General features: G+C 51.3%; 2 protein-coding genes across 17 annotated transcripts; one reads left to right on the top strand and one right to left on the bottom strand.

Moving 5' to 3' along the window:
* Window positions 1–240: 240 nt before the first annotated feature.
* Window positions 241–18,851, bottom strand: LOC117072361. 11 transcript variants are annotated; one of them, XR_004432763.1, is made up of 4 exons: window positions 17,128–17,533; window positions 16,881–17,007; window positions 12,373–12,441; window positions 241–538 (listed from the first exon to the last, which is right to left on the bottom strand). XR_004432763.1 is itself a non-coding variant. In XM_033192437.1 (4 exons), exons 1-3 carry the CDS (start codon window positions 17,611–17,613, stop codon window positions 12,403–12,405), a joined length of 405 nt encoding a protein of 134 aa, XP_033048328.1. In that variant the 5' UTR covers window positions 17,614–17,645; the 3' UTR covers window positions 241–538; window positions 12,373–12,402. The 11 variants fall into 11 exon arrangements, 6 of the variants coding, with proteins under 6 accessions (XP_033048328.1, XP_033048329.1, XP_033048331.1 ...); XM_033192437.1 differs by having other exon boundaries at window positions 17,375–17,645; XM_033192438.1 differs by lacking the exon at window positions 12,373–12,441 and having other exon boundaries at window positions 17,375–17,645.
* ZYX (zyxin) lies at window positions 17,684–27,684 on the top strand. 6 transcript variants are annotated; one of them, XM_033192432.1, is made up of 11 exons: window positions 17,772–17,976; window positions 18,086–18,089; window positions 18,126–18,346; window positions 18,815–19,014; window positions 19,157–19,249; window positions 19,363–19,878; window positions 24,842–24,962; window positions 25,075–25,244; window positions 25,333–25,511; window positions 26,406–26,526; window positions 27,140–27,684. In XM_033192432.1, the coding sequence occupies exons 3-11, from the start codon at window positions 18,139–18,141 to the stop codon at window positions 27,242–27,244; spliced, it is 1,713 nt and encodes a 570-aa protein (XP_033048323.1). In that variant the 5' UTR covers window positions 17,772–17,976; window positions 18,086–18,089; window positions 18,126–18,138; the 3' UTR covers window positions 27,245–27,684. The 6 variants fall into 6 exon arrangements, with proteins under 6 accessions (XP_033048321.1, XP_033048320.1, XP_033048319.1 ...); XM_033192429.1 differs by lacking the exon at window positions 18,086–18,089 and having other exon boundaries at window positions 17,687–17,976; window positions 18,127–18,346; XM_033192428.1 differs by lacking the exon at window positions 18,086–18,089 and having other exon boundaries at window positions 17,687–17,976; window positions 18,124–18,346.
* The last annotated feature ends 6 nt before the right edge of the window (window positions 27,685–27,690 follow it).

Genomic DNA, 27,690 nt, shown 5'->3' with positions numbered 1-27,690 from the left:
TTTAAGAACTTCTGCACTTTAAATACATATTCAGTTGGGGGGGTTCGCTAATTCTGCAGGGGCTTAACCCCCAGATAAAATGATCAGCAAGACACTTATCCCATTTTGCAGCTGGGGTCTCCAGGAACAACTGTAGGTACTTCGGTGGTACCTGCAGGATTGAAAGAAGGTACCAAAGCTTCACATCCATCCCAACAAATGGAGAGATGGCTCCAAAACACAACTTAATCAAGTGTTCCTTTTATTTTATTGGGATATATTAGATCAAAGTTAAAGGTGTATGAATTTATTCAATTGAGAAGGGGAGGCTCAAAGTATAAGAGAGGGGAAGATTAATCAATATTGAATGTAAATTCCTAAAACCACCTCAAGAGATGGGAGCAGAGCTCAGGGAGGGGGATAAGACTGTATGGGAGGAGTCCAGCTCTTCTTCCAGCAGCAGGGAAGATGCCAGTGGGCTGCATGTTTGGTGTCGGGAGAACGAGGGATTCCCGTCTGACGTCATCTACTTTCTCTGACAAGTAGGAGGCGAGATCATCTATTGAGAGTCAGAATGAGAGAGATAGAGAAAACAATAAAACGCACTTTAAAGTGCAAATATCAATTTACAATTGATTTAAAGAATAGAGTTTTCAGTCTATTCTTACAAACCTCTAAGAAAGATATTCTTTCTGCCTTGCAGTTGAGAGAACTGGGACTGAGAATTCAGTTAACTTCCTTTCCCCTAAGATTGCCCAGTTGGAAAGAGAAAGAGCTAGCACCTTTTGTGTGTGTGTGTGTGTTTTGTTTTGTTTTGTTTTTGAGACAGGGTTTCACGCTCACCAGGCCAGAGAGCAATGGCGTGATCATAGCTCACTGCAGCCTCAAGCTCCTGGGCTCAAGTGATCCTTCTGCCTCAGCCTCCTAAGTTGATGGGACTACAGGCATGTGCCCCAACACTCGGCTAATTTTTTGTATGTGCATATTTTAGTATACATGGGATTTCACCATGTTGCCCAGGCTGGCCTAGAACTCCTGGCCTCAAGCGATCCACCCGCCTTGGCCTCCCAAAGGGCTGGGATTATAGGCATGAGCCACCACACCTGGCCTACTCGGCTAATTTTTGAACTTTTTATTTTTGTAGACGGGGGGGTCTCACTGTATTGCCCAGGCTGATCTTGAACTCCTGGCCTCAAGCAATCTTCCTACCGCAGGATCCTAAAGTCCCTGAATTATGGGCGTGAGCCACTGCACCTGGCCAAAAGAGCTAGCATTTAAACTCAGCTCCTCAGATGGAAAATCCATTCCGGATGTTGGAGAAAGTGCTTTATTTGTTCACGCAAAAAAATTAAAGTTACTCAGCTCAGGACATTTAAGTGGATACACATTCTTTCACGCTTGTCTTTCTTTAATTAAGGTGGGACCATAAGCTGAAGAGAGGAATATATCTATCTACATTTCTGAATTTTGAAATGGAAAAGCAATGATCTTTCTTCAGAGTGATTTGTAACAATAACTCTTTGGTGCTTTCATAAAATACTGATGATAAGTGTCTTAGTCCCTACTTATCAATGTCCTTGTATGGTGTCAGAGTCTCTATCTTCAGGCAGCCCTGAAGATCAGTCAGCTTTGGGGCGCTCCTAATGGTTCTCAAATACCCTATTTGCTAAAGGTCAGAAGTGAGAGTGCTGATGCTGGAGAACTTGTAAGAACAGTTTTGGGGACTGGGTGGAAATCACAAGGGTCAGTAACAGAGGTCTATATTCTCTTTTTTTTTTTTTTTGAGATGGAGTCTTGCTCTATCACCCAGGCTGGAGTGCAGTGGTGAGATCTCGGGTCACTGCAACCTCCGCCTCCCAAGTTCAAGCAATTCTACTGCCTTAGCTTCTAGAGTAGCTGGGACTACAGGTACCTACCTGGCTAATTTTTGTGTTTTTAGTAGGGATGGGGTTTCACCATGTTAACCAGGCTGGTCTCGAACTCCTGATCTCTGGTGATCCGCCTGCCTCAGCCTCCCAAAGTGCTGGGATTACAGGCATGAGCCACTGCACCCAGCCTGAGGTCTATTTTCTTTAAAATCAGAGTGATTTCCTAAACACTCAGTCAACAGGGGGACCAAGAGTGGGGTTTAGGGGCATTAGGTTGCTGACAAGGGACCCCATTCATACACAGGGGCAGACTCAGAGGCAAGTAATGGATGAGTGCAGGTGTTTGTAGTGTGTAAGCTGTATTCCCACAGAGTAGGAAGTGGCCACAGAATCTGTCCTAGTGGTCGATATAGTTCTCTCCCCGACCCCTACCTGCCATCCCCAGCTGGGTTCCAGAGTAATCAACAGATGAGGGTCCTGGCCATTGTGCTGGGGCACAGCAAGTTTGCTGAGGAAGGATGGCTCAGCCAGTTATAGAGGATGAGAGGGTCCATGGCAGAAGTTCTGTGGTTTCAGTGTCGGTGGTGGAGACAAAAAGGCCTCACATTACCAATCTCTGATCTGTTGGACACTATGAAAGATAGACCAGCACAGGTCATGCTCATTTGACTTTTAGATAAAGTTTGAAATCTTGTAAAATATTGGGGATCTAAGGTGAGCTCACTCCCATTTTTAGTTAGATAAGAAAGCTTATCGCCAAGGGCGGTGGCTCACGCCTATAATTCCAATACTTTGAGAGGCCAAGGCCGGCGGATCACAAGGTCAGGAGTTTGAGACCAGCCTGACCAACATGGTGAAACCCCGTCTCTACCAAAAATACAAAAATTAGCCGGGTGTGGTGGTGCATACCTTTAATCCCAGCTACTCAGGAGGCTGAGGCAGAAGAATTGCTTGAACCCAGGAGGCGGAGGTTGTAGTGAGCCGAGGTCACGCCACTACACTCCAGCCTGGGTAACAGAGCAAGACTCCGTCTCAAAAAAAAAAAAAAAAAAAGAAAGAAAAAGAAAGCTTACCAGCATGGGCAAAGGTGGCAGGCACATTCTCCTTGGTGCAGTCCCCAGGTCTCCATGAGCCAAAGCCCTCCTGCATGGGCAGGTCAACATCCCCAAATCACATTCCGTAGGATTCAGCAGAAGAGAGTGCCCAGACAACTGCTTCTTTGGTGACTGTCATAGAGCCTATGCTTCAGGTGACTAAGGGGATGCATTTTGCCCTGTGTTTTCTTTGGGAAGCAGGTTTGTGGGAAAGCCTGCAACCCCTACTGCAGATTTAGGGGTTCCATCCAAACATTCTGATGAGAAAGGTCAAGCCAGGGATCCTGCATATCTGCCAGAGAGCCTGGAAGAATGTCAGCGCTTTCCTGCTGCTTCCTGGTCAGGCCCAAAGCACACAGTGCGCCTCGAGGTGTCCTCGCCATGACCAGGCCACAAGCAGCAGCGACCAGGCAGGATGCCAGGACCAAGGAGGCAGGGCATAGAGTCTGGGCAACCATGAGTCAGAGGCCAGGTGGGCAGTAAAAAATGGAGTTCATCAATCCCAGAGAGAGGAACCAGATGGGATCTTTAGAGCTCAAGCAAATCCCAGAGCATTGACAAAGAGAGGGGAAGATCAAATATGGGAATACAAGGCAGTTGTTTGTTCCAGCCTCAGTAGGCCTATCTGCCAGTTTTATGCTCCTTCCTCCATGGAGAACCAATGAGAACCGGAACTGGAAGGCTTATCCTGATGTCTCCCGTGGCTGCCTGTCTAGTACTTATGAACTCAGGCGAGAGGGGCAGCGGATGTCATATCACACCTCTGGAGCCTCCCTGTCTCCCCTGCTGAGACCCCTTAGCCCTCACCTTGATGCACACTCCTCTAGGAGAGAGCTCCTGCTTTACGCCCATAAGCCATCCTCCCCAGCTTCTGCCTCTAAACCACAGCCTGATGGTTGAGGCTCTATTGCTACCTGTCAGACTTCTCTATCACCAGGCACAGCTGACGGCCTACCTCTCAGATTCCTGGATATATTTTCCTTCTGGGTTCCCCAATTCTTTTCCTTCGCTAGCTTTTGGAATATCCTGCAACCTCAGCTTGGATTCCTCTTGCAAACACTTGTTTGGGCGGAGATCTGTTTCAGCTACGAAGTCTAACTACCCGAAACCTTTTATCCTTTCCTGCAACTGGTCCTGTTCCTAAACAGTGTGTTTAATACATAATGGGTAGTTGTAGCTTCAGTTGGCTATGTCCTTATTTAAGTGAGACAATCAAGTCCAGAGAAAAAACAGTGAAGGCATTTTCCTGACAATGAAAGAGTGGTGGATATATAGGGCATTAGTTATAGATGACTGAGTGTTAAAACTGGGTGAGTACTTAGAAATCAAGTTCCTTGGCTGGGTGCAGTGGCTCATGCCTGTAATCCCAGCACTTTGGGAGGCCGAGGCGGGCGGATCACAAGGTCAGGAGATCGAGACCATCCTGGCTAACACGGTGAAACCCCGTCTCTACTAAAAATATAAAACATTGGCCAGGTGTGGTGGCGGACACCTGTAGTCCCGGCTACTTAGGAGGCTGAGGCAGGAGAATGGCGTGAACCCAAGAGGCGGAGCTTGCAGTGAGCCAAGATCGCACCACTGCACTCCAGGCTGGGCAACAGAGCAAGACTCCATCTCAAATAAAAAAAAAAAAAAGAGAGAGAAAGAAAAGAAATCAAGTTCCTTGCTGCACTTCCACAGACAAGGAAAATCCACCTGTCAGATTTTTACAGTCACACAGTTAGTAAGTGGCTGAGTTACTAAGTGGCTGAACTGCAACCAAAATTCAGGTCCTCTAATTCTTAGTCTAACATTCTTCTCCCTATCCTATGATGCATCTCTAAAGCTATGTTATATTATTTTTCTATGATTTTTATTATAACATTAAGCCCTGTTGAAATAAGCCCAGGCCTCACAATCTTTTTGCTCATGGAGACTGTTCAACTCCTTGCAGATAAAACGAGTTAAAAAAATGTTTTGGCCAGGTGCAGTGGCTCACACCTGTAATCCCAGCACTTTGGGAGGCCGAGGCGGATGGATCATTTGAGGTCAGGAGTTCGAGACCAGCCTGGCCAACATGGTGAAACCCTGTCTCTACTAAAAATACAAAAATTAGCCAGGCATGGGGGCGCACACCTGTATTCCCAGCTACTGAGGAGGCTGACGCAAGAGAATTGCTTGAACCCTGGAGGCGGAGGTTGCAGTGAGCTGAGATCGCACCACTGCACTCCAGCCTGGGCGACAGAGTGAGACTCCATCTCAAAAAAAAAAAAAAAAATAGTTTTAAGAGTGTGGATCTCCTCTTAAGCATTCTTACCAACCACAATAAAATTAAAAGAAAAAAAAAGCCGTTGTTCTTTCTAACTTAGCGGTTCAGAGCTCATTTAAGAATGGCTATGTAATCCTAGTGTGTAGGTTCAGACCACTGTTTGGTTAAGGTTTTGTGACGGTGATAAGCTAATAGGGACAACGCATTACTCTCTTGGGTGGGGATCTACTTGAAAGCTGTTCACTCACTGAATCAATCAATCACAATTATCCTGCCAGAGGACCCACAGGGGCAGGAAAGTCCAAAGGACACTGGAAATTTTGAATGCCACGTGATGGGTGTGTTTCTGTCTTTAACTTAAAGAAAAATTTCCTTTCCAACTTCTTTGTTCATGTATATGCATGAGGTGGCTAGTGGTAGTCAAGGCCGAATTTTATTACTGATGGTGGAAAACCGTGTTGGGGGCAGGGCCAAGGAATGCAAGCAATGTCTTCCTTCTAAGGTGGGAGCTGGAATTTGCCCCTTGATCTTTCTCTTCCTGGATTTCTAGTTTCTCTCACAGTCAAAATTCTTGAAAGAGCTGCCAACACTCATCTCCATTTCCTCACTTCTCTGCACTCCTCAACTCACCCAATCTGGCATCTTCACTCTACTGAAGCAGCTCACACAGGGGATTCCCCTGTCTGAGGCGACTGAACCAAAGCAACTCCATCTTGAATAGGAGCTGGTTAAAATAAGGCTAAGACCTGCTGGGCTGTGTTCCCAGACGGTTATGGCATTCTAAGTCACAGGATGAGATAAAAGGTTAACACAAGACATAGGTCATAAAGATCTTGCTGATAAAACAGGTTGCAGTAAAGAAGCTGACTAAAACCCGCCAAAACCGAAATGGCCACTAGAGTAACCTCCGGTCTTCACTGCTACCCTCCCACCAGCGCCATGATAGTTTACAAATGCCATGGCAATGTCAGGAAGTTACCTTATGGTCTAAAATGGGGAGATATGAATAACCTACCCCTTGTTTAGCATATAATTTTAAAAAAACACATGAAAATGGGCAACCAGCAGCCATCAGGGCTGCTCTGTGTGTGGAGTAGCCGTTCTTTATTCCTTTATTTTCCTAATACAGTTGCTTTTACTTTCCTCTATGGACTCGCCCTGAATTCTTTCTTGTGTGAGATCCAAGAACCCTCTTTTGGGGTCTGGATTGGGACCTCTTTCCTGTAACACCCTTAGCCTCCATGTTAACATATTTTGTCCATTTCTAACCGTAAGTGGCACATTAGGGGTATTTCTTTCTTTCTTTTTTTTTTTTTTGAGACGGAGTCTGGCTCTGTAGCCCAGGCTGGAGTGCGGTGGCCGGATCTCAGGTCACTGCAAGCTCCGCCTCTCAGGTTCACGCCATTCTCCTGCCTCCGCCTCCCAAGTAGCTGGGACTACAGGCGCCCGCCTCGTCGCCCGACTAGTTTTTTGTATTCTTTAGTAGAGACGGGGTTTCACCGTGTTAGCCAGGATGGTCTCGATCTCCTGACCTTGTGATCCGCCCGTCTCGGCCTCCCAAAGTGCTGGGATTACAGGCTTGAGGCACCGCGCCTGGCCATTAGAGGTATTTCATACCCTCGTGAGGGACTCATGGTTACTTCCTCATTTCCAAACACTCTTTCCTGGTTCTCCTCTTGACTTTCCGACTGCTCCTTCTTTGCCTTTTTTTGTTAGTTTTTCCCATTCTTCATTATTCATTCATTCATTCCATATTACAAGTATTTAGGGAGCACCTGCTCCATGTCAGCACTTCTCTAGGTGCTATGGTCCAAACCTTCTGCTGTCATGGGGCTTATAGTCTGGTGAGAAGTGGTGGGGAAGAAACAGCAATACAACAATTAAGAGACTGAATTGTTTGGGGGGGTGGCAAAACCCAGGATGGAATGATATATTTAAGGTGATAATTGCTATGAAGAAAAATTAAGGAAGAGCCAGGCACGGTGGCTCATGCCTGTAATCCCAGCCCTTTGGGAGGCTGAGGTGAGAGGATTGCTTGAGCTCAGATGTTCAAGATCAGCCTGGGCAACATATGGAGACCTTGTCTTTACAAAAAGAAAAAGAAAACTAGCCAGGCCTGGTGGCACATGCCTGTGGTCCCAGCTACTTGGGAAGCTGAGATGGGAGGATCGCTTGGGCCTGGGAGGTAGAGGCTGCAGTGGGCCATGATTATGCCGTTGCACTCCAGCCTGGGCAACACAGCAAGACCCTGTCTCAAAAAAAAACAAAATAGAAAAAAGAAAGACAAGAAAAAAAAAAAAGAACAGGTGGATAATAATGAAAGGGCTAGTATATGTCATTCTACACTGGATGGTCACGGGAGGCTTCGCTGAGAGGTCAGCATGTGAGGAAGGCTATAATGGAGATAATGGGGTGATCCATACAGATCTGTGGAAGAACATACAGGTCTGTGGAAGAACATTCCCAGCAGAGAAACTAGCAAATGCAAGGCCCTGAGATGGGAATGTGCCTTACACATTGGAGGAACAGTAACAAGGCCGTTGTGGCTGAGGCAAAATGATTGCTGGGAGATGAGGCCAGAGAGCATGTGAGATTAGTTTGATTCGATGTAGGTGGAGCCTAGGAAAGGTTTTTTTTCAACTTGTTTAATTTTCTCCTTGCAACAGGAAGCAAGGCATCAGCTATGCATGAGGATGTGGAAGGAGACGTAGAGAGAGAGGAGAAGGTCTAGCAGCCTTCCGAGAGAGTAGGAGACTGGATGGAAAAACGAGACTGGTATGTTTATCAGGACATAGAATGGTTAGTTGTCATCTGCAGCTCACAGCCATGGAGTTTACAACGAGATCTGTCAGAAGGGCTGTGTGTTTTTCTCTAGCGGCACTGAGCTGCGTGGGTGCAGGCATGGAGTTGGTAGAATTGGACTCAGCCCAGGCTGGGGTTTTGCCAAGTGAGCACCACAGGGTGAGAAAGAGGCATAGGAAGTTGAGACAGATGCAAGGGAGTGACTCTAATGATTGTCCAGGAAATGTGAGCTGGTATGGACATGAACGGTAGGTCCCAGTGGGTCAAGGGATTGTTGAAGCACAAAAAAAGAATGACTAGAAAAATAGAAGGAGCTGGTTGGAGAAAGTGTGGCTTAAAATTAGGATTGTAAAGAGATGGCTCAGGGTCTATTTAGAACTTGCTATGTAATGTGGGAGCCACCAGCAATGTGTAACCTTTGACCACCTGCAATGAGACTAGTGCGACTTGAGACATGCTGTAAGTGTAAAATACACACCAAATTCCCATGACTTAGTGCCAAAACAGTAAAATACCTCATTAATAATTTTTAAGGCCTGGCCGGGCGCGGTGGCTCAAGCCTGTAATCCCAGCACTTTGGGAGGCCGAGATGGGCGGATCACGAGGTCAGGAGATCGAGACCATCCTGGCTAACACGGTGAAACCCCATCTCTACTAAAAATACAAAAAAAACTAGCCGGGCGAGATGGCGGGCGCCTGTAGTCCCAGCTACTCGGGAGGCTGAGGCAGGAGAATGGCGTAAACCCGGAAGGCGGAGCTTGCAGTGAGCTGAGATCCGGCCGCTGCACTCCAGTCCGGGCAACAGAGCGAGACTCCGCCTCAAAAAAAAAAATAATAAAAATAAAAAAAAAAAAATAATTTTTAAGGCCTGGCACAGTGGCTCATGCCTGTAATCCCAGCACTTTGGGAGGCTGAGACAGGTGGATCATCTGAGATCAGTAGTTCGAGACCAGCCTCGCCAACACGGTGAGACCTCCTCTCTACTAAAAATACCAAAATTAACCAGGCATCGTGGTGGGCGCCTGTAATCCCAGCTACTTGGGAGGCTAAGGCAGGAAAATCGCTTGAACCCGGGAGGCGAAGGTTGCAGTTGAGTCGAGATCATGCCACTGCACTCCAGCCTGGGCAACAAAGCAAAAATCCATCTCAAAACCATTAAAAAATAATAAATAAATAAATAAATAAATAAATAAATAATTTAAAAAATAGTGGTTACACCACTAGTAGTTACATGTTTGGGTATGTAGGCTTACTCATTTATTTTTTTCTTTTTATTCATTTATTTTTACTTTCAGCCAGGCACCGTGGATCATGCCTGTAATGTCAGCACTTTGGGAAGCGAGGCAGGCAGATCACTTGAGGTCAGGAGTTCGAGACCAGCCTGACCAACATGGTGAAACCCCGTCTCTACTAAAAATACAAAAATTAGTTGGGTGTGGTGGTGCACACCTGACCAACATGGTGAAACCCTGTCTCTACTAAAAATACAAAAATTAGTTGGGTGTGGTGGTGCACACCTGACCAACATGGTGAAACCCTGTCTCTACTAAAAATACAAAAATTAGTTGGGTGTGGTGGTGCACACCTGTAATCCCAGCTACTCGGGAGGCTGAGGCAGGAGAATCACTTGAACCGAGAGGTAGAGGTTGCAGTGAGCCGAGATCACGCCACTGCACTCCAGCCTGGGCGATAGAGCAAGAGAAAGTAATGAGGTTGTGTGACCCAGGGCAACAGATGACTATATAGGATGGGCAGTAGTTATGTAGTTTAATCACATGACATTCAAAACTGGGGGATTTTAGGAAGGACGGAGGGAGAATTGTCTGGATGTAGCAATGAGAGTTCAAAGAGATATCTGTTCCACATTCAGGGCTATGGGGAAAACATTGCCTGCCACTTGGCGGCGGGTGCCGAGGAGATGTGTCCTCGGGGATGATCCAGGTTAGAGTAAGAAGGAGAGAGGGTGCTCAAAAAAAGAGGACTGCTTGCTGAAAAGGGCCTACATGCTCTGAAGGCACCCTGGACCGGTTTTCAGGAGTCGAGCCAGGGCCCAAGGTTTAGCGGGAGCTAGGAATTTAGGGCTTCTTCCCATGAGTGACATTCTGGGGTTAATAAAAGGGACTTAAAATTAGCTCTGGTGGTCTCCAAGCGAGCAACTGTGGGCAAAGCACTCCTGCACTCACAGTATAGGAGAAGTGGGAGGAGTAAGCATCCTTTCTTCACCGCTGGCAGAGACACAGAGGTCTGGGGAAGAGCAGATGTGCCTTGCATCTGAGTAAGGGTGACTTTTACTCAGACAGTGCATACCTCCCTCTTCCACCTATCCATAAAATGCTAGAATCCAGCAAAGCCCATATCCTAGCCCTCTCGACTGTTCATGCAATACTTGATAGGATAGGTGATTTTTTTTTCCAGCCAATAACAGCTTCAAATTGCTATGTGGAGTCAGATGACTCATAAATGTGGATCTTCAGTATAATTTTCTGTTCTCTGCCTTGGACCTGGATATCCTACTGCCCATTGTACGCCTACTCGTTCTCAGTACGTCCAGAATGAAACACACAATCTCAATCCCAGACGTGTACTTTTCAGTGGAGAGTACCATGCTCCACATAGGTACCAACCAGGAGCTGGGATGGGCCTGTGATGTCTCTTTTTCTCTCTATCCTACTCTTTCTGTGGACGAGTTCATGTCCTACAAAGCTCTCTAATCGATCCCCTTTTGTCCATTTCCACAAATCTCCTCCCTTTCACCTCGAGCTCTACCAGAACCTCTTAATTGTCCTACACACATCTGCACTGACCCCTCCTGTGACTCTCCACACTGCCCCTAGGGGGACACTTCCAAAATTCCCAAGTCTCTTCATGCCCCTCTTTTCAACCCAAAACTCTGCAGTGGTTCCCCATTGCTCTCAGGATCAAGTTGAAACCCTTTCATATGCTCTGCAACTTCTCTGCACCCACCTGTCCAGCCTTTCCTCAGCCTGTGCCTCTGGTGAGGAATCTCCCTCTTGACATGCCAGCTACACCTACCTGCCTTTGGGTCTCTAGTGTGCCCACAGCTGTCACAGGGCTTTGCAAACACTTCTCCTTTTGCATGGAATAGTTCTCTCCTCCCACTTTGCATATTTAACTTCTACTTATTGTTCAGATCTCTGCTTGGATATCTCTCTCCTGAACTCCCCAAACAGGTCACATCTCCCACGTACAGGCTCTACCAGATGCATCCTATTCCTTTCTCTTGAGGTTTCTGTAACAGATACGGTTTCACATTTGTTTGTCATTATTTGATTAGTGTTTTTCTCCCCTAGGAGACCCTCCAAAGGCCTGAACTCACCAAGGGCTGAGATCATGCCTGTCTTTGCTCATTATTATGTCCCCAGCACCTAACAAAGTGTCCTGCACATAGTAGGTGCTCAATAAATGTTTACTGAATAAATGAATGAATAATTAGTGATGCAATAAAGGTCCTTAAGCTTTACCAAATACAGGGCCTGCCTTGATCTAGAGTGAGATTTCAATGGTTCTGGAACTCAGTTTCAGTCAGCAAATGTATAGAGCAAACGCACTGTGCCCTACTCCACTATTCTTAGGCACACTGGAACGACTTTGCTGGAACCAGGGAGCTGATTGAATGGCATGAGTGTCTTCTGGTAGTATCTCACACTTAGGTACAAAGGCCTGTCTACTGGCTTGCTCAGGCATGTTGAGAGTCTGAGTCTGCTGTTGTTGGTAGACCTTAATGGGTCCACCTGTTCCCTTTTTCTGAGACAGTGTCCATTGGCTACATGGGTCACATCTCTGGGGGTGGCATAAATAACTACAAACCGGGTGGCAGGAAGGGCGGCCTAAGGAAGCTTGAGCAAGCTCTGAGGGTGGCTGAGAAGCACCCACTTACTGTGTCAGTTCAGCCTAGCGGGTTTCTTCATATGAAGCCCACCTTATTAAAGGAAGTGGAGGTAGGGGAGCAACTAGAAGCAACTAGTACTTGTCACGTCAAGCAAGATGGGTTATCTACCTACATTCAGCCTCTACTCTGCAGTGTTTACTCCCACCAGTGACTTAGTCGACTATTTTCAGTGACAAACACTCCAGCTTCCGGGCCAGGCTCTCTGATTTTGGCTTCCTCTGGGTGTAGGAAGGATGACGGCAGCTGATGCTCCACTAGCGGCTGCCTCGGTGCCAGCAACCTGGCTGTGCTGCTGTTGGTGCCTTGGGTCTCTTTTCCTGTCCGCCCTTCTCGGCTCCCTTGGTTGCTGACTCCTCGCCATCTGACCATCTGCTTCACTCTGCCCCTTCCACCCACCACACATTTCTGGCTGCTGACGCTTGCTGGCCCAGCCCTTGGGATGAGGGGACTCCTGCCTTCTGCTTCTCTGACCTCTGCTCCCTGGATGTCTTATGTTGATTCTCATTCCCTGGTCCTGGAATCTTCACTGCTGCTTCTGATCTGGTGGAATAATAATGAGGTTACACGGTGAGAAGGCCATCCAGGTATTGTAATTAGTAGCCAAACCAAGCCAGCTCTATTGGGCGGGTGATTAGAAAATTTTTTTTTTCTTTTTTTTCTTTTTTTTTTTTTTTGAGACGGAGTCTCGCTCTGTCGCCCAGGCTGGAGTGCAGTGGCCGGATCTCAGCTCACTGCAAGCTCCGCCTCCCGGGTTTACGCCATTCTCCTGCCTCAGCCTCCTGAGTAGCTGGGACTACAGGCGCCCGCCACCTCGCCCGGCTAGTTTTTTGTATTTTTTAGTAGAGATGGGTTTCACCGGGTTAGCCAGGATGGTCTCGATCTCCTGACCTTGTGATCCGCCTGTCTCGGCCTCCCAAAGGGCTGGGATTACAGGCTTGAGCCACCGCGCCCGGCGAAAATTTTTTTTTTTTCTAACCGTAACACTTATTATACTAAAACTATCTACTTAAGTATTTCCCACCCCCCACCCCCCCCATGGAGAGTTTCTTGAGGGCAAGAACTGAGTTTATTTTTATTTATATCCAGAGTGCCTGGAATATAGAAGTTAATTGGTAAATGTTGGCTGAACTGAGGTTGGGAATGGGAGAGAAAGTGTATGGGGGATGCTCTGATGTCAGCCTCCTGGGCTGACCCTGAAGAAAGAAGGAAAACTGGGCATTTGTGGTTGTCAGTCCCACTCCTTTCTTGGGGGAGTGGCCCTTGGACAGGGCAAGAGGCTGCTCAACCTCGGCCTTGACTGCAAAGATCTCTGGGTCTTGCTGTGTGCTTCACCCTAATCTCATCCCGATGCCTGCCCAACCCATCCATGGTTCATCACCCACCGTGTCTGCAGTCCCTCCAGGGAGAGATTCTTTTGTACTAGCACGCAGGCCAGTGGGATGAGGGGGGCAGTAAATCTGGTAGCAAGTGGGAAGCCGCAGGCCGAGTGCACACAGTACTCAGTGCAAGGGAGGTGCTCCGATATCAGGAAAAAGATACAATGGCTCTTTCATTTCTCTTTCTTTTTTTTTTTTTTTTTTCAGATTATAAAGTAATATATGTTCACAGGGACAAAATACAGCAGTATAAAAGCCTTCTGTCCTCCCCTATCTACTCCCTAACATTAACTACTGTTAACAATTCTTTGTTATTTATTTATTTATTTTTGACACACAGTCTCATTCCTTCGCCCAGGATGGCGTGCAGTGGCACGATCTCGGCTCACTGCAACCTCTGCCTCCTGGTTCAAGCAATTCTCGTAGCTGGAATTACAGGCGCACACCACCAACCCAGCTTATGTTTGTATTTTTTCTAGAGACGGGGTTTCTCCATGTTGGCCATGCCTGGTCTTGAACTCCCAGCCTCAAGTGATCTGCCCACCTCAGCCTCCCAAGGTGGTGAGATTACAGGTGTGAGCCACTGAACCTGACTGTACTGTTAACAATTCTTGACGTCTTCTGGAAATGTGCTATTTTACAAAAGCACGTATACATATAACTTGCATATACAAAATGTGTGTATGTGTTCACATGCAGATAGACAGATACATAAACAGACAGACAGAATTTGATGGTGTCATGAGACAGAAAGAGAAAATGGTGGCCCACAGGTATAAAGTAGGGGTGTTGGGGTAAAGGCAGACTTGAAAGGGGCTGTTGATGGACGAGGTAGGAAGGCCTGAGGAGAAGTGATGGAATACAAGGATAGAAGCAAGGATGGGGCAGGAGAGTCTTAATATTTGTGTTGCAAAAAATTTTTGCAATTTAGAGAGTGAAAAATCCAACATCCAGTTAGCCTGTTTCCTTAAATTAAAAATGGGGTAATGATGTATATTCTTCACAGGTTTATAGTGATCATTAGATGGGGCATATATATATATATATATATGTTTGTTTGTTTGTTTTTTGAGACAGAGTCTCTGTCACCCAGGCTGGAGTGCAGTGGTACCATTTTGGCTCGCTGCAAACTCCGTGTCACAGTTTCAAGTGATTCTCCCATCTTAGCCTCCTGAGTAGCTGAGGCTACAGGCACACACCACCACACCCAGCTAATTTTTGTATTTTTAGTTGAGATGGTGTTTCACTATATGTTGGCAAGGCTGGTCTCGAACTCCTGACCTCAGGTGATCTACCCACCTTGGCCTCCCAAAGTGCTGGGATTACAGGCATGAGCCACTGTGCCTGGCCGGGGCTAATATATTTACAGTGCTTAGCATTGCACCTCAAACAATATTCTAAGCAGTCTCTCAGTGTGTGCTGCTATTATAGTTGTTGATGTCATTGTTAGGGTGCTGCTATTGTTGCTGTTTTCAGAATGCTTTGCATGGTGCCTGGCCTATGAGTGAACCTCTATCCATCTGCAGTTGGCATATGGAAAGAACCTCCTGGTTGCATTTCTCTTTCCATTTTAGAAATCATTTTTTTGTCGTGACACTGTCTTTTCCTTTTCCTTCCATGACTGCTCTTAACTTTGTACTTTATGCTGTGCACTCTTGAATAAAACTTTCTGGTACCTGATGGTTATAAATCCTTGGAGGTGCGTGGAGATGTTTTAGGTAGTAAAGGGCAGTGGCCACTTTCTCACTGTCTCCCTGCCCTGGTCTTAAGCTGTTGGACATTCTTTAATCAGGAACTTATTTGCTGTACTTCGCACATACTGCCTAAGGATATCAATTAGAATTGCCTACTTAAGAAAAAGCCCAGTCATTAAGACCACTCTTGTTCATTTCCTGCATTTTTTTTTTTTTTGAGACAGAATCTTACTCTGTTGCCCAGGCTGGAGTGCAGTAGCGTGATCTCGGCTCACTGCAACCTCCGCCTCCTGGGTTCAAGTGATTCTCCTGCCTCAGCCTCTCCAGTAGCTGGGACTACACGCTCCCGCCACCTCGCCAGGCTAATTTTTGTATTTTTAATAGAGATGGGGTTTCACCATGTTGGTCAGGCTGGTCTCAAATTTCCGACCTCAAGTGATCTGCCTGCCTTGGCCTCCCAAAGTGCTGGGATTACAGGAATGAGCCACTGTGCCCAGCCCATTGTCTTCATTTTAAGAGCATGGACTCTGCTGCTCCTTTTGAGACATCTTGGGCAGTGATTCTGTTCTTCTGGGGTACTCTGGATGTCTCTAGTTGTATTTAGAATGGCTGGCTTAAAAGTCTTTGTTTGAATATTCTGCATCCTGAATGCTCTTAGTTGTCAGTAAAACTATGCCTGCCTACGCACTCTTCTATTTCTGATTTATAAATAGGTTCAGCTGCCTAACAATTACACATACTCTATTTTGCACACACACATTACTTAAGGAGACATTTAGAGGATAGATGGCTTTTATTCCTATGAAGTTATCTGGAAATCATCTTCTTAACTATCTTTTTTCCCCCAAAGGGGCCATATTTTGAAGGATTTGTGATGAGACTTTTGGTCTGTGAAGCCCAAGACAATCTCCAACATGCACAGGAACTCCAGTATCACATTTCTAACAGGTCTTCAGACAGGCCCAGGACTGGCTTGAGCGCGTCAGAGAGGTGTGCACTGTGTACTTCCCATCATACATGGCCACACATGCCTGTGGCTGGGAGAAATACTGGTGGTGACAAAGACAATGAGATAGTAGAGAAAAAGATCAGTGGGGTTTGTGAAGGTGATTAAGATGTCGTCTTAGGTATAATTAAGGACTTAATAAGGTTGAAGGAAAGAGAGGACATTACAAATACCAAGGCCTCTGAGGGATGTGCCTGGCAACCCAGAAAGGGACATGTGGGGGAAAACGCCTTAGTGTAACCGGGTCAGAATTTTCATTCTGGGCAGAACTGGAATTTGAATAATAATAAGTCTCATAGAGCATACAGCTATGACATTTCATTTATTTCTCCATATAATGCAATAAAGTAGATGGATTAACCCTTGACTTTTACAGACGGAGCGGGGGAGAATGAAGAGGCGTCAGTGTGGCATCAGGCTGGATCTTCACACTCTGACCTCACTCTGCTCTATCCTGCCCAGTGTTGCTTCACCTGGTATCGGGGTGCAAGGCAACCAGATTTGACACCAGTTTCAGTTTAGATCCTGCCTCTACTTGGGTGTGACCGGGGTCCATCTCCAGCTTGGCCTCTGCTTTCTCTTCATAAACTTTTGGGGTTAGTCTTCGGATGATCTCTAAAACATGGCCCAGGTGTTCCTTGCCAGTAGAGTGTAGTCAGATTTGGAGGGACTGGACACTCAGTGTGAACAAGAGGAAGGCCTCAGGAGGCAGTAAAAGCTGACAGATAAAATGAAGCGCCTAGGGATGCATATTGGACTAGCGGGCGAAAGGCCATGACTCTTAGTTTGCAGATAGTGAGTGGGAAAGAACTGGGGCCGAGATTGGGTAAGTTTCCCAGTGCAATTAAAAAAAAAAAAAAGAAGAAGAAGAAAAAGAAGAAGAAGAAAAACTAGAAGAATTACCCGGGTCCGGCCTCTTTCGCGTAGCCTGGGACTGAGTAGCAGGCTGAGAAATCCGGTCGGGCCAGTAGGGGGCTCCACCAAGCGCAGTCTCAGAATGCCCAAGAGCCCCACCGTCGCCCGGGGTCTCCTAGAGGAGTGGGTAGTGGTGGGCGCTGAAGAGCCGTGAAAGACTAGCAGCCCGCGTCCGCGTCCGTCCTCCCGGGTCCCCAGTCCGCAGGCGGCCGCGGCCTCGGCCCCGCCCTCCCACCTCCATTCCCGGCCCCGCGGGCCCGAACGGTCCCTCTCGCAACCGATCCGTTGGCGGGGGCGCGGAGGATGCGAATTCCTAGAAGCCTTAAGAGGCGCCCAGCGTTGGAAGTTCGTATCCCCGAGAATGCTGGAGGTTCCGGCTCACACACCCCCTCCGGGCACAGAGTCAGCTGGGGGGTGCTGGGTGGGAGAACGCCCCGCTCCTCATCCCCCATCCTCGTGCACCCTGGAGCCCAGCTCCATACGTTCGGCCACCCCAGGCGGACTCGGAGGTGGTCGGGTAGCGGGTGGTGGCTGGAGGGGACCGGGTAACGGCAGGCCCGAGAGGAGGTCGCTGGGCCGGGCCGGAGGCGCACAGGGGCTGCGTGGCTACCTCTGCGGCACCCGCCCTACCTCCGCCGGCTAAGCCCGGAGAGGGACGGTGAGTCAGATCTCGGGCACCCGCGGGTCGGGCGCGGGGGGAGGGCAGGTCAGGAAATGACATCAGAGGCCTGTGCTTAGGGAGCGGGGGTCTGAGCCGGGCCGGGGCGGCGGGGGCGGCAGTGAGTGGAGTGGGGTGGGGGCGGGCGGACCCCGGCGGAGCCTCTGGCCTGAGGCAGGATCAGGGCCCCTTCCTGGGGGAGTTTCCTGCCTGGTCCGCCCTTCCTCGCTCTCCCCGCCCCCTCTCCGGGCCGCTCCTTGTATGGTCTGGGCGCCGCTCTCTCCCCGCCCCCTCCCTCCTCCCTCCCTCCTCCTTCCGTGTGTCCCTCCCCGCCCGGCTGGAGGCTGCTCCGGACCGGGACGCAGAGTCCGCGGACCAGGCGCCGAGGAGGCCACCCGAGACGCGGCGCGCACGCTCCGGCCCGCGGTGAGGTGCGGGGAGCGGCAGGGCGGCCCCACGGGGAGGGGGCGCGGGGCGCCAGGAGGGGGCGCATGGGGTTCGCCAAGGGGAGCTGGGACCGCCCGGGGCTCCTGAGCCCGGCTCCGCGCGGCGTAACCCGGCGACCCACCCCAGCAGCCCGGCCCGGCCATGGCGGCCCCCCGCCCGTCTCCTGCGATCTCCGTTTCGGTCTCGGCTCCGGCTTTTTACGCCCCGCAGAAGAAGTTCGGCCCTGTGGTGGCCCCAAAGCCCAAAGTGAATCCCTTCCGGCCCGGGGACAGCGAGCCTCCCCCGGCACCCGGGGCCCAGCGCGCACAGATGGGCCGGGTGGGCGAGATTCCCCCGCCGCCCCCGGAAGGTATGCGGTGGGGCTTGGGAGCTGGACCCCAGCGGGCGCCGGGGTGGGGGGCAGTGGTTTCGGGAATCTGGGGATGTCTGGAAAGGTTGTTGCCGAGGGGGCTGGGCGCAGCCACCCTGTCCCGAGCAGATGTTCTTACCTCATCGTGGAGCTCGTGGCTGGGAGCCAGAGCTCCTGGGACCGTTCCAAGTCCCCCGCTTGGGGGTGGGAGGCGGGAATGTGGGGCACGAATCTTCCCCTCCGGGTCCGTTTTCCGAAGTGTAACGGGAGCTGCACCACTCCGCGGCCGTGCCCCCGGCCTTTCCTGACCTGGTACTCCCAGGGCGCCCTGCGCCCCGCCTTTGCGTCCCCACACGCTCTGGGACCCCCGAGAGAGTTCTTGGGTTAGGGGTTAGAGCGGTAAACCGAGGGGAGCTTGGGTGAGGGGTAGAGGGACCCCGGGCGACGTCTTTCTCCTTCCTACCCCAGACTTTCCCCTGCCTCCACCTCCCCTCGCTGGGGATGGCGACGATGCGGAGAGTGCTCTGGGAGGTGCCTTCCCGCCGCCCCCTCCCCCGATCGAGGAATCATTTCCCCCTGCGCCTCTGGAGGAGGAGATCTTCCCTTCCCCGCCGCCTCCTCTGGAGGAGGAGGGAGGGCCTGAGGCCCCCATACCGTCCCCACCGCAGGTATGGAGGCCTGGGAGGGGCGGCTGTACCGGACACCCCCAAGGCGAGGAGAAGAGGGCCCTTTCTTACCTCCCCTGCACCTCAGCCTTGGGGGTGGGGGGATGGAGGCATGGAATAGGTGCTCTGACCTCTGATCCTCTAGCCCAGGGAGAAGGTGAGCAGTATTGATTTGGAGATAGACTCTCTGTCCTCACTGCTGGATGACATGACCAAGAATGATCCTTTCAAAGCTCGGGTAAGGGACCGCAGAGTAGGAAAAGCAGGGCCCAGGGCCAGAGACTGGGGATAGAGCTATGGAGGATGGTGTCCTCCTGACTGCGTGTCTCTTCCCTCTCCCACCCCTTGCAGGTATCATCTGGATATGTACCCCCACCAGTGGCCACTCCATTCATTTCTAAGTCCAGTACTAAGCCTGCAGCTGGGGGCACAGCACCCCTGCCTCCTTGGAAGGCCCCTTCCAGCTCCCAGCCTCTGCCCCAGGTTCCGGCTCCAGCTCAGAGCCAGACACAGTTCCATGTTCAGCCCCAGCCCAAGCCTCAGGTCCAACTCCATGTCCAGTCCCAGCCCCAGCCTGTGTCTTTGGCTAACACTCAGCCCCGAGGTCCCCCGGCCTCATCTCCGGCTCCAGCCCCTAAGTTTTCTCCAGTGACTCCTAAGTTTACTCCTGTGGCTTCCAAGTTCAGTCCTGGAGCCTCAGGTGGATCTGGGTCACAGCCAAATCAAAAATTGGGGCATCCCGAAGCTCTTTCCGCTGGCACAGGCTCCCCTCAACCTCCCAGCTTCACCTATGCTCAGCAGAGGGAGAAGCCCCGAGTGCAGGAGAAGCAGCACCCCGTGCCCCCACCGGCTCAGAACCAAAACCAGGTAAGGGATGGTGATAGGACAAGGCTTGGGACCGGGGTGCTGGGGCGGGGCAGAGTCAGGAGCCAGAACATAAGCATGAAGGTGATTGGAGAGTCAGGGTGGACATGGGGGTGGTGGCATAGGAAGTTTCATCCTCTGAGGTTAGCCTGGTGGGACAATGGTAAGAAAATGCTCTTCTGGAGGAGAGGCCTGGCTGGGTGTGGGGCTGGGTGGGACCTGGCTGGGAGGGCACAGAGAGCACAGGCTCTGAATTAGGAGGATCTGGTGGACCTTTCCTTGTGCCTTTACCCCAGAAAGTTAAAGGGAGGGATGAGATCACCAGTCCCACCTTGGTTTTTCCCATTCTTGGGTCTTGAGTTAATCTCCCTGCTCCTCTGAGCACTCTTTCTGCCTGAGGGCTTGGAGATAAGAGTCAGCCCCGGTAAACACTGGCTGAGCCAGCATCTACCACGTGCCAGGCACTGTGCTCTGTGCTCAAGAGAGTAGGACATGGGAGGGAAGCGATCTCTGCAAGAAGCTCAGCCTTCAGGTGTCAGATAGACCTGGAATGGAATTCCTGGTTCGGGCTTCTCCCAAGTCCTTAGACTGGGCAAGTTAGGTGAACCCTGAGCCTCAGTTTCTCAATCTTTAACATTATCTACTCCATACAGTGGTTGTAAACATTAGGTGAGCTAATACCTAGAGAGTGTTGGGTTCTGTATCTAGCACATGAACGCTCAAAATACAAAAGCTGTAATTACAAAATGGTTCTTGCCTTCTAGTTCAGGAAGTAAGATCGTCCAATTTCTGGTGACGATGACCCTGACGGTCATCTAGTCCAAGCATCCATAGAGTCCACTGATAGTGTGGATGTCTACATACACTCAGACACAGCACAGGAAGAAATGCCAAGGACCAGTGAGCTTTGCAGAGTCCTGTGAGTCACAGGCACTCAGACCAGGGAGTCCACTTGGGGCCTGGTAAATTACGGAAGGCTTCGAAGGATGGGCAGGACGTAAGAATCCTGAGAGGAGAGGGATGTTTGGAGAACAGAAAGTGGAAGGTTCCTGTAGGAAAATGATGGAGCTATACTTGGAGAGGCAAGCGGAGCTGGAGGGCGTAGGAGGTGAAGTGGCTCGCCCAAGGAGCTCTTGAGCACTGGAGAGGCATTCATGATTTTTGAGTAGGTGTGGGGTGGGTCAGGAGGGCTGGTGAAAGCAGTGTTTTTGGAAGCTTTCTGGAAAGTTTCACCAGCAGAGATGTGTATTCGAGGGAGGTCAGTGATGGTTATGAGTTCACTTTTGGGCACTAGTAATATTAGCTGTAATGAATATTAAGCCTCGTGTGTGAGAGCTGTGTGCCAGAGCTGTTGGGAAGGCACAGCCTCCAGGACTTAGCCAGGGATAAGCAACTGGAAGACAAGGGTGAGGGGAAGAGGAAAAACAAAGTCTCCAGGGCGATTTGGAGATTGGGGGTGTGGGCGGATGACAAGATTGCTGACAAAATAGAGAAGTCCAGAAGGGGAAATGGTTTGGACGGGAAGAGGAGGGGTCCAGCTGTCAGCGTATTGAGCAACAGGTCCCAGGAGGACTTTCAGCTGGGGCCGTCATTCAGTTAGAAAGTCAGGGCCAGGTTTCAGGAGAGGGCCAGAGATGTCTAGCATGGTAGTGGGACACAGTGACACTGTGACGCTGGAGGGTCAGGGTCGGAGCTGAGGAGCTTCCCAGGGAGTACAGACAGCAGGGACCGGGAGGTGTGGGAAGAAGAGTCAGGAGGAGAGTCAGGGCGCACTTGGAGAAGAGAGCTGAGCTCTTCAGTGGAGTATTTGAGGGAGTGAGGACTCAAGGCTAGAGATGAGACTGTTGGGAAATCGTCACCGGTCTTGGGATGGCCTGTTTGTGCCCTGTGGTGGGAACGCAATGTGAGGAGTTGAGGAGAGAGTGGGTGGTGAGAAGTGGGGCTACTGGTGTAGCCTGGTCTTAAAGATTGGCAGGGAAAAGGACTAAGGGAAGGACTGTGTATCAGTGATGTGAGTGTGGGGGGGGGGTGTGTGTGTGTGTGTGTGTATGCATATGTGAATATATGAGTGGCGCGTGTGTGTGAATGGTGTGTGTGTGTTTGTGGGTGTGGGTATGGTGTATGTGTATGTGAGTATATGTGCATGTGTGAGCATGAATGTATGAGTGGCGTGAGTGTGGTGTGATTGTGTGAAAGTGTGTATATGAGTGTGTGCATGTGTGAGCGAAGGTGTGTGCATGTGTGAGTGGTGTGTCAGTGTGATGTGTATAGTGTGTCATTGTGTATATATGTGTGAAAGTATGCACAAGCGAATGAGCACATACATTCATTGTGTATATATGTGTGAAAGTATGCACAAGTGAATGAGCACATACGTACTTTCACACATATACACACAAGTGGTGTACGTGTATATATGTCAGTATGTGAGTGGTATGTGTGGTGTGGTATATCTTTTTTTTTTTGAGACGGAGTGCAGGCTGTCACCCGTGCTCACTGCAACCTCCGCCTCCCAGGCTCAAGCGATTCTCCTGTCTCAGCCTCCCAAGTAGCTGGGATTACAGGCACGTGCCACCACACCTGGCTAATTTTTGTATTTTTAGTAGAGACGGGGTTTCACCATGTTGGCCAGGCTGGTTTTGAACTCCTGACCTCAAGTGATCTGCCCGTCTCGGCCTCCTGAAGTGTTGGGATTACAGGCATGAGCCACCGTGCCTGGCTTGGTGTGGTATATCTGAATGTGAGTGTGCATGTGAGTGGTGTTTGTGTGTGTGTGGTATGGTATATGTGTGAGTGTGAATGTGTGTGGTGTGGTATATGTGTGAGTGGTGTGTGTGGTGTATGTGTGTGTGTATGTGAGTGGTGTGTGGGTATGTATGTGTGAGGGTGTGAGAGTCTGTGGTGTAGTGTATGTGGTTTTTGCAAGTTAGGGGAGAAGGGCTCGAGTACATGTGTAACCCGGGGAAGCAGGTGATGGAGGGTGAGTGTTGTGGGAGAGCAGGGGCAGGCTGCTTCGGTCCTTGGAAGAGATCTTGGTGATGTCCCCTCCCCCTAGAGGCATCCCAGACAGCAGGGACAGAATGGCTGCAGTGTGGATAGGAAGGACGATGAGGGAGCTTAAGCTGGCTGACTTCCATGTCCTCAGCCATGTGGGGGTGAGGTCATGGTGCCAGCAAGCGGGTTAAGCAGGTCGCCGCTAAGGAGATGGAGAGGTCTAGAACAGCTGTCGTGGGGAAGGCCGGGCTGGAGGGCGTGCGGGCGCTGCGGTGTTGTGAGCTCATTCTGCAGTGTTCAGCAACCTCTCCACTGCTTTTTGTAGCTTGGAAGCAGAAACAGGAAGCGGGCGGTGGTGTGACTTGGGGTTAGAGACTGGGCCGGATAGCTGCGGGTGGCTGCAGGTGCCCGGAGGGACAGTGAACCTTGTAGGAGTACATGGTCAGGGGACCAGGCTGGGGCATGGTGGACAAAGTCCAGGGGTGGGTTGCGGGTGGAGGGACTAAGGCTTTTCTGGGTTCACGTAGTAGGTGTGGATGGGGAAGAGGAGAGGCAGATCATGGCCGGCAGGGGACTTGGAGGTAAATCTGAGGTCAAGGATGTCCCATGGTGGATGATGACTGAGTTGGAGGGAAGTTTGGTTTGAAGCAGTGGCATTGGTGCAGGCTGGCAGAGGGGACAGTTCTGGATAGAGGGTCCTGATGAATGGGGATACCCATGGGAGGTGATGCAGGTGAGGATTCTGTGCTTCTGAAGGAGGAGCCGGGCATTTAGAATGGCACTGGAGAGCAAGGACTGACTGAGGCCCTTCACTCTGTCTCCAAGATGCCAGGAAGGGAAGATTGGAGGAGACAGAGTTGAAGTGAGTGTTCCAGGGAATGAGTCAGTTAAGAGATGGCAGGATCTTAAGGGAAAATGGCTAAGATCTGGGGAGTTGGACTTCTATGGACGCATGCTTCACTGGGCAGAAAGAATGCAACTCTGGGTACAGATGGGGGTCAGGGTGAGGGGCAGTGAAGCCAGGGCTGAGGGGAGAGGGGCTATGGGAGGAGGTAGCAGGGGTCTTTGGAGGTTCCAGGTGTTACGGGAATGAAGGCATCCGCAGGTAGCACACTCGGTGATGGGGACACCGTCCTGGGTAGGCTTTTCCAGACATCGAAAAGACCTACCCAGTGCATTGCTCCTGTGGGCGTGTCTCCTGGCAGTCCTGGTGCAGGTCAGACAGCCCCTCCTGGAGTTCTCAGGGTTACCTCTCAGGGTTACTGGCAGCGCTGTCCTTCATCCATTCCCCACCCCAGTCCCGAGGATCCCCTAAATGGAAAGGTTGGACTGGCCTAGGGGACGGCCTTTGGACCTTCTCTGAGGCTGCTGGGAGGGACCTGAGTAAGGTAGTCCAGAAGTCCCTCACTCGAGGGACAGGGTCTCTCTGTAGGGGTGGGGCTGGGTGCTTGCAGACAGCTCAGTGGGTTTAACCTGCAATTCCTGCCTGTGTTGTATCTCCACGCTGACAGGGGCTGCTCAGCAGCAGGCAGGCCGGGTAGGTGTGTGTGCGCGCGTGTGTGCACCCTGTTGCGTGCTCTTGTCCTATGGGGGCGATGTCCGAGCATGCTCTGTGGAGTTGATGCGTGGCCCTGGAGTGTCCGGTGCTTCAGTGACCCGAGCTGCTGTGTGCGTGGCCTCCGTCTGCTCAGTCATTCTGGCCTGTCTGTGACTGCTCAGGGGGTTTGGGCAGAGCGGGCGGAAATGTCTTGCTGTACGAGATCCAGGCTTAGGTCCTCTTCCCCTGTTATTTGTGTGGTGCTGGGGATGGCGGGGCTAGGGGAACAAGGGAGAAGCTTTAAGGGTCAAGCCTGAGCATCTGGGACGTGAGCTGGGAGCTAAGTCCTCATCGGAAGAAGCCGGGTAGGCTGGCCTGGGGGGGTTCTTGGAGGCAGCAACCCTCAAGAGTGTGAAGAAAGTGTTGGGATTGCAGGTGCGCTCCCCTGGGGCCCCAGGGCCCCTGACTCTGAAGGAGGTGGAGGAGTTGGAGCAGCTGACCCAGCAGCTAATGCAGGACATGGAGCATCCTCAGAGGCAGAACGTGGCCGTCAACGGTGAGCCCACCTCACCGGGACAGCCCCACCCTGCCCCCTATCCGAGCGGGCTGATACCTCGCAGCCCTACATACTTCTTTCTATTTACTGCTGTCTTCTCCGGCTTTCCCAGAACTCTGCGGTCGATGCCATCAACCCCTGGCCCGGGCGCAGCCGGCCGTCCGCGCTCTGGGGCAGCTGTTCCACATCGCCTGCTTCACCTGCCACCAGTGCGCGCAGCAGCTCCAGGGCCAGCAGTTCTACAGCCTGGAGGGGGCGCCGTACTGCGAGGGCTGCTACACTGTGAGTTGGGCTGCGCTGGGCAGTCAGGCCCTGGAAGCTGGCTGTGGGGTGCCGGTTCCCTGCCAACCTCCTCCTGCTGCCTCCTCAGGACACCCTGGAGAAGTGCAACACCTGCGGGGAGCCCATCACTGACCGCATGCTGAGGGCCACGGGCAAGGCCTATCACCCGCACTGCTTCACCTGCGTGGTCTGTGCCCGCCCCCTGGAGGGCACCTCCTTCATTGTGGACCAGGCCAACCGGCCCCACTGTGTCCCCGACTACCACAAGTGAGGACCTGGTATCTGCCTTCTGGGCTCCTGCCGCGCTTGGTCTGGTAGTCACCCTAGCCTCAGGACAGCCCTAAACCCTTGGTGTTGCTTTCTGGTCCCATGTCTTGTGTGTAGACAGCAGGGACCAAGTCATCTGGATGTAGCTGTCCAGGGGCCTTAGGCCTGGACATCGAGTCCTGCTGCTGGCTGGTCCCTCCCTCGCCCTTGATCACTGAAGCTTATTGTGTGTCTGTGTCAGCATTTTGTGAAGTGTGCTGGAGTGACTTCATTTCACACAGGCTGGGTTCTAAAAGTGCTTCTGGAGATCAGCTGTTTGGAATTCTGGTTTCTCCCCAGAAACAGTGTTTAGAAGGTGACTCCTTTCCCAGGCTGACCCACAGAGCCTCAGTGCAGCTGTGGGAACAGTGCAGAATCTGACCACCACCTCTGATAGGGTGTTTGGGTAGACACTTTTAGGATTCCACCTGGGGTGGCCCCAACCTCATATCCCTCCACAGTGCCAGGCAGTCAGGGCAGAGGCAACGTGCGTTGGGGTGGGAGGATTGGGGGAAGGTGAGGGTCAGGGAACCAGGCTCGGATGGGAGGGGTACCTCAGGGCTGGCTTTCTGCAGGAGCTGCAGTGTGAATGGGACAGTAAGGATCTAGTGGGAGAGAACACTGTGGCAGGTGTGTGGGAGGCTGCCTTGCTTTGGGAGAGTGACTGGTGAGGCAGGAAATTCCCTTTGATGAGGGCCAGTCATGGTGGCTCAGTCTTAGGCCCTTCTGGTGAGCTTCCTCCACCTAGAGATGCAGGGCAGAAAAGTCTGCCTCCTTGCTGCACAACCTGGCTTATGTGTGTGCACACAGGGGATGAAAGCCCTGGCTAACTGCTGGCCCTTTCTGCCCCTTCAGGCAGTACGCCCCGAGGTGCTCCGTCTGCTCTGAGCCAATCATGCCTGAGCCTGGCCGAGATGAGACTGTGCGAGTGGTTGCCCTGGACAAGAACTTCCACATGAAGTGTTACAAGTGTGAGGTCAGCCATCCCTCTGGGCTACTTGGGCTGGTTCCGACCAGGAGGTGGCGGGAGATGCTGCTTACTAACCGGGTGGTGGAAAGCACCAGCATTCAGGAAACAGGGCTGTGATTTTGAGGGTGGCTCATGGTGGCACCCCATCTGCCCTGCCTGAGTGCTTCCTGCCGCTGCAGGAAACAGGGCTGTGGGACTTCTGAGGTCACTTTGAGTCATGGATGAGCCAAGAAACAGGACAAGCCAATAGGAGGGAAGGGCATGGTGTTTTACTGTGGTAGGGGATGGGGAGACAGGAGTTGAGAGAAGTCTTCGAATGGAGGTGAGCCAGGTTGGAAGAGGCCCCCAAACCTCTCTTTTATTAGGGCGGTGGTGGGCAGGGGAGCAGACACCTTGGAAGCAGTTCTACCCACTGCTTGCCCTCCTGCAGGAATGTCCTAGTGGGTGACTGGAAGTAGGATAGGGATGGGGAGTTGGGTGTGGCTGGAAAATGCGATGACACCAGCTGTGAGCCATGAAGCATCTTTCTAATTCCACGATGGAGCTGCATGGGGTAGGGTAGGGTGGAGCAGAGCAGGGGCCTTCTGGTCCAGTGCCCCTCACCCTTCCTTCTTCCCAGGACTGCGGGAAGCCCCTGTCGATTGAGGCAGATGACAATGGCTGCTTCCCCCTGGACGGTCACGTGCTCTGTCGGAAGTGCCACACTGCTAGAGCCCAGAGCTGAGTGAGGACAGGCCCTCTTCAAACCGCAGTCCATGCCCCATCGTGGACCACCCACACCGAGACCACCTGCCCTCACCTCAGTTATTGTTTGATGTTTAGCCCCTCCCATTCCCGACCCCACTCGAGCATCCCAGGTGCCCTGACCCAGGGCCCAAGATGGCCTAGGGAGGCAGGGGTCCCCACCCTGGGGTCTAGTCCTCACCCATCCTGCAGGGATTGCCCACCGTCCTCCAGACACCCCACCTGAGGGGGGCACCAGGTTTAGTGCTGCTGCTTTCACTGCTGCACCCACGCTCTCGGCCAGGCCCCCGGAGCAGCCTTTGTACTCTGCTTGCGGAGGCTTGGGAGATGCTCTGACCCTCCAGGACATTCCCACCCTCCCCCGTGCTGCCAGGTTGTAGCTATAGCTACAAATAAAAAAAAAAACCTTGTTTTCCAGAATTCTCA

Source organism: Trachypithecus francoisi, unplaced genomic scaffold (assembly GCF_009764315.1).
Source record: "Trachypithecus francoisi isolate TF-2019V2 unplaced genomic scaffold, Tfra_2.0 Lachesis_group4, whole genome shotgun sequence".
Taxonomy (NCBI): domain Eukaryota; kingdom Metazoa; phylum Chordata; class Mammalia; order Primates; family Cercopithecidae; genus Trachypithecus; species Trachypithecus francoisi.
The sequence above is the reverse complement of the archived record's forward strand: the minus strand, read 5'-3'. Positions and strand labels throughout refer to the sequence as shown.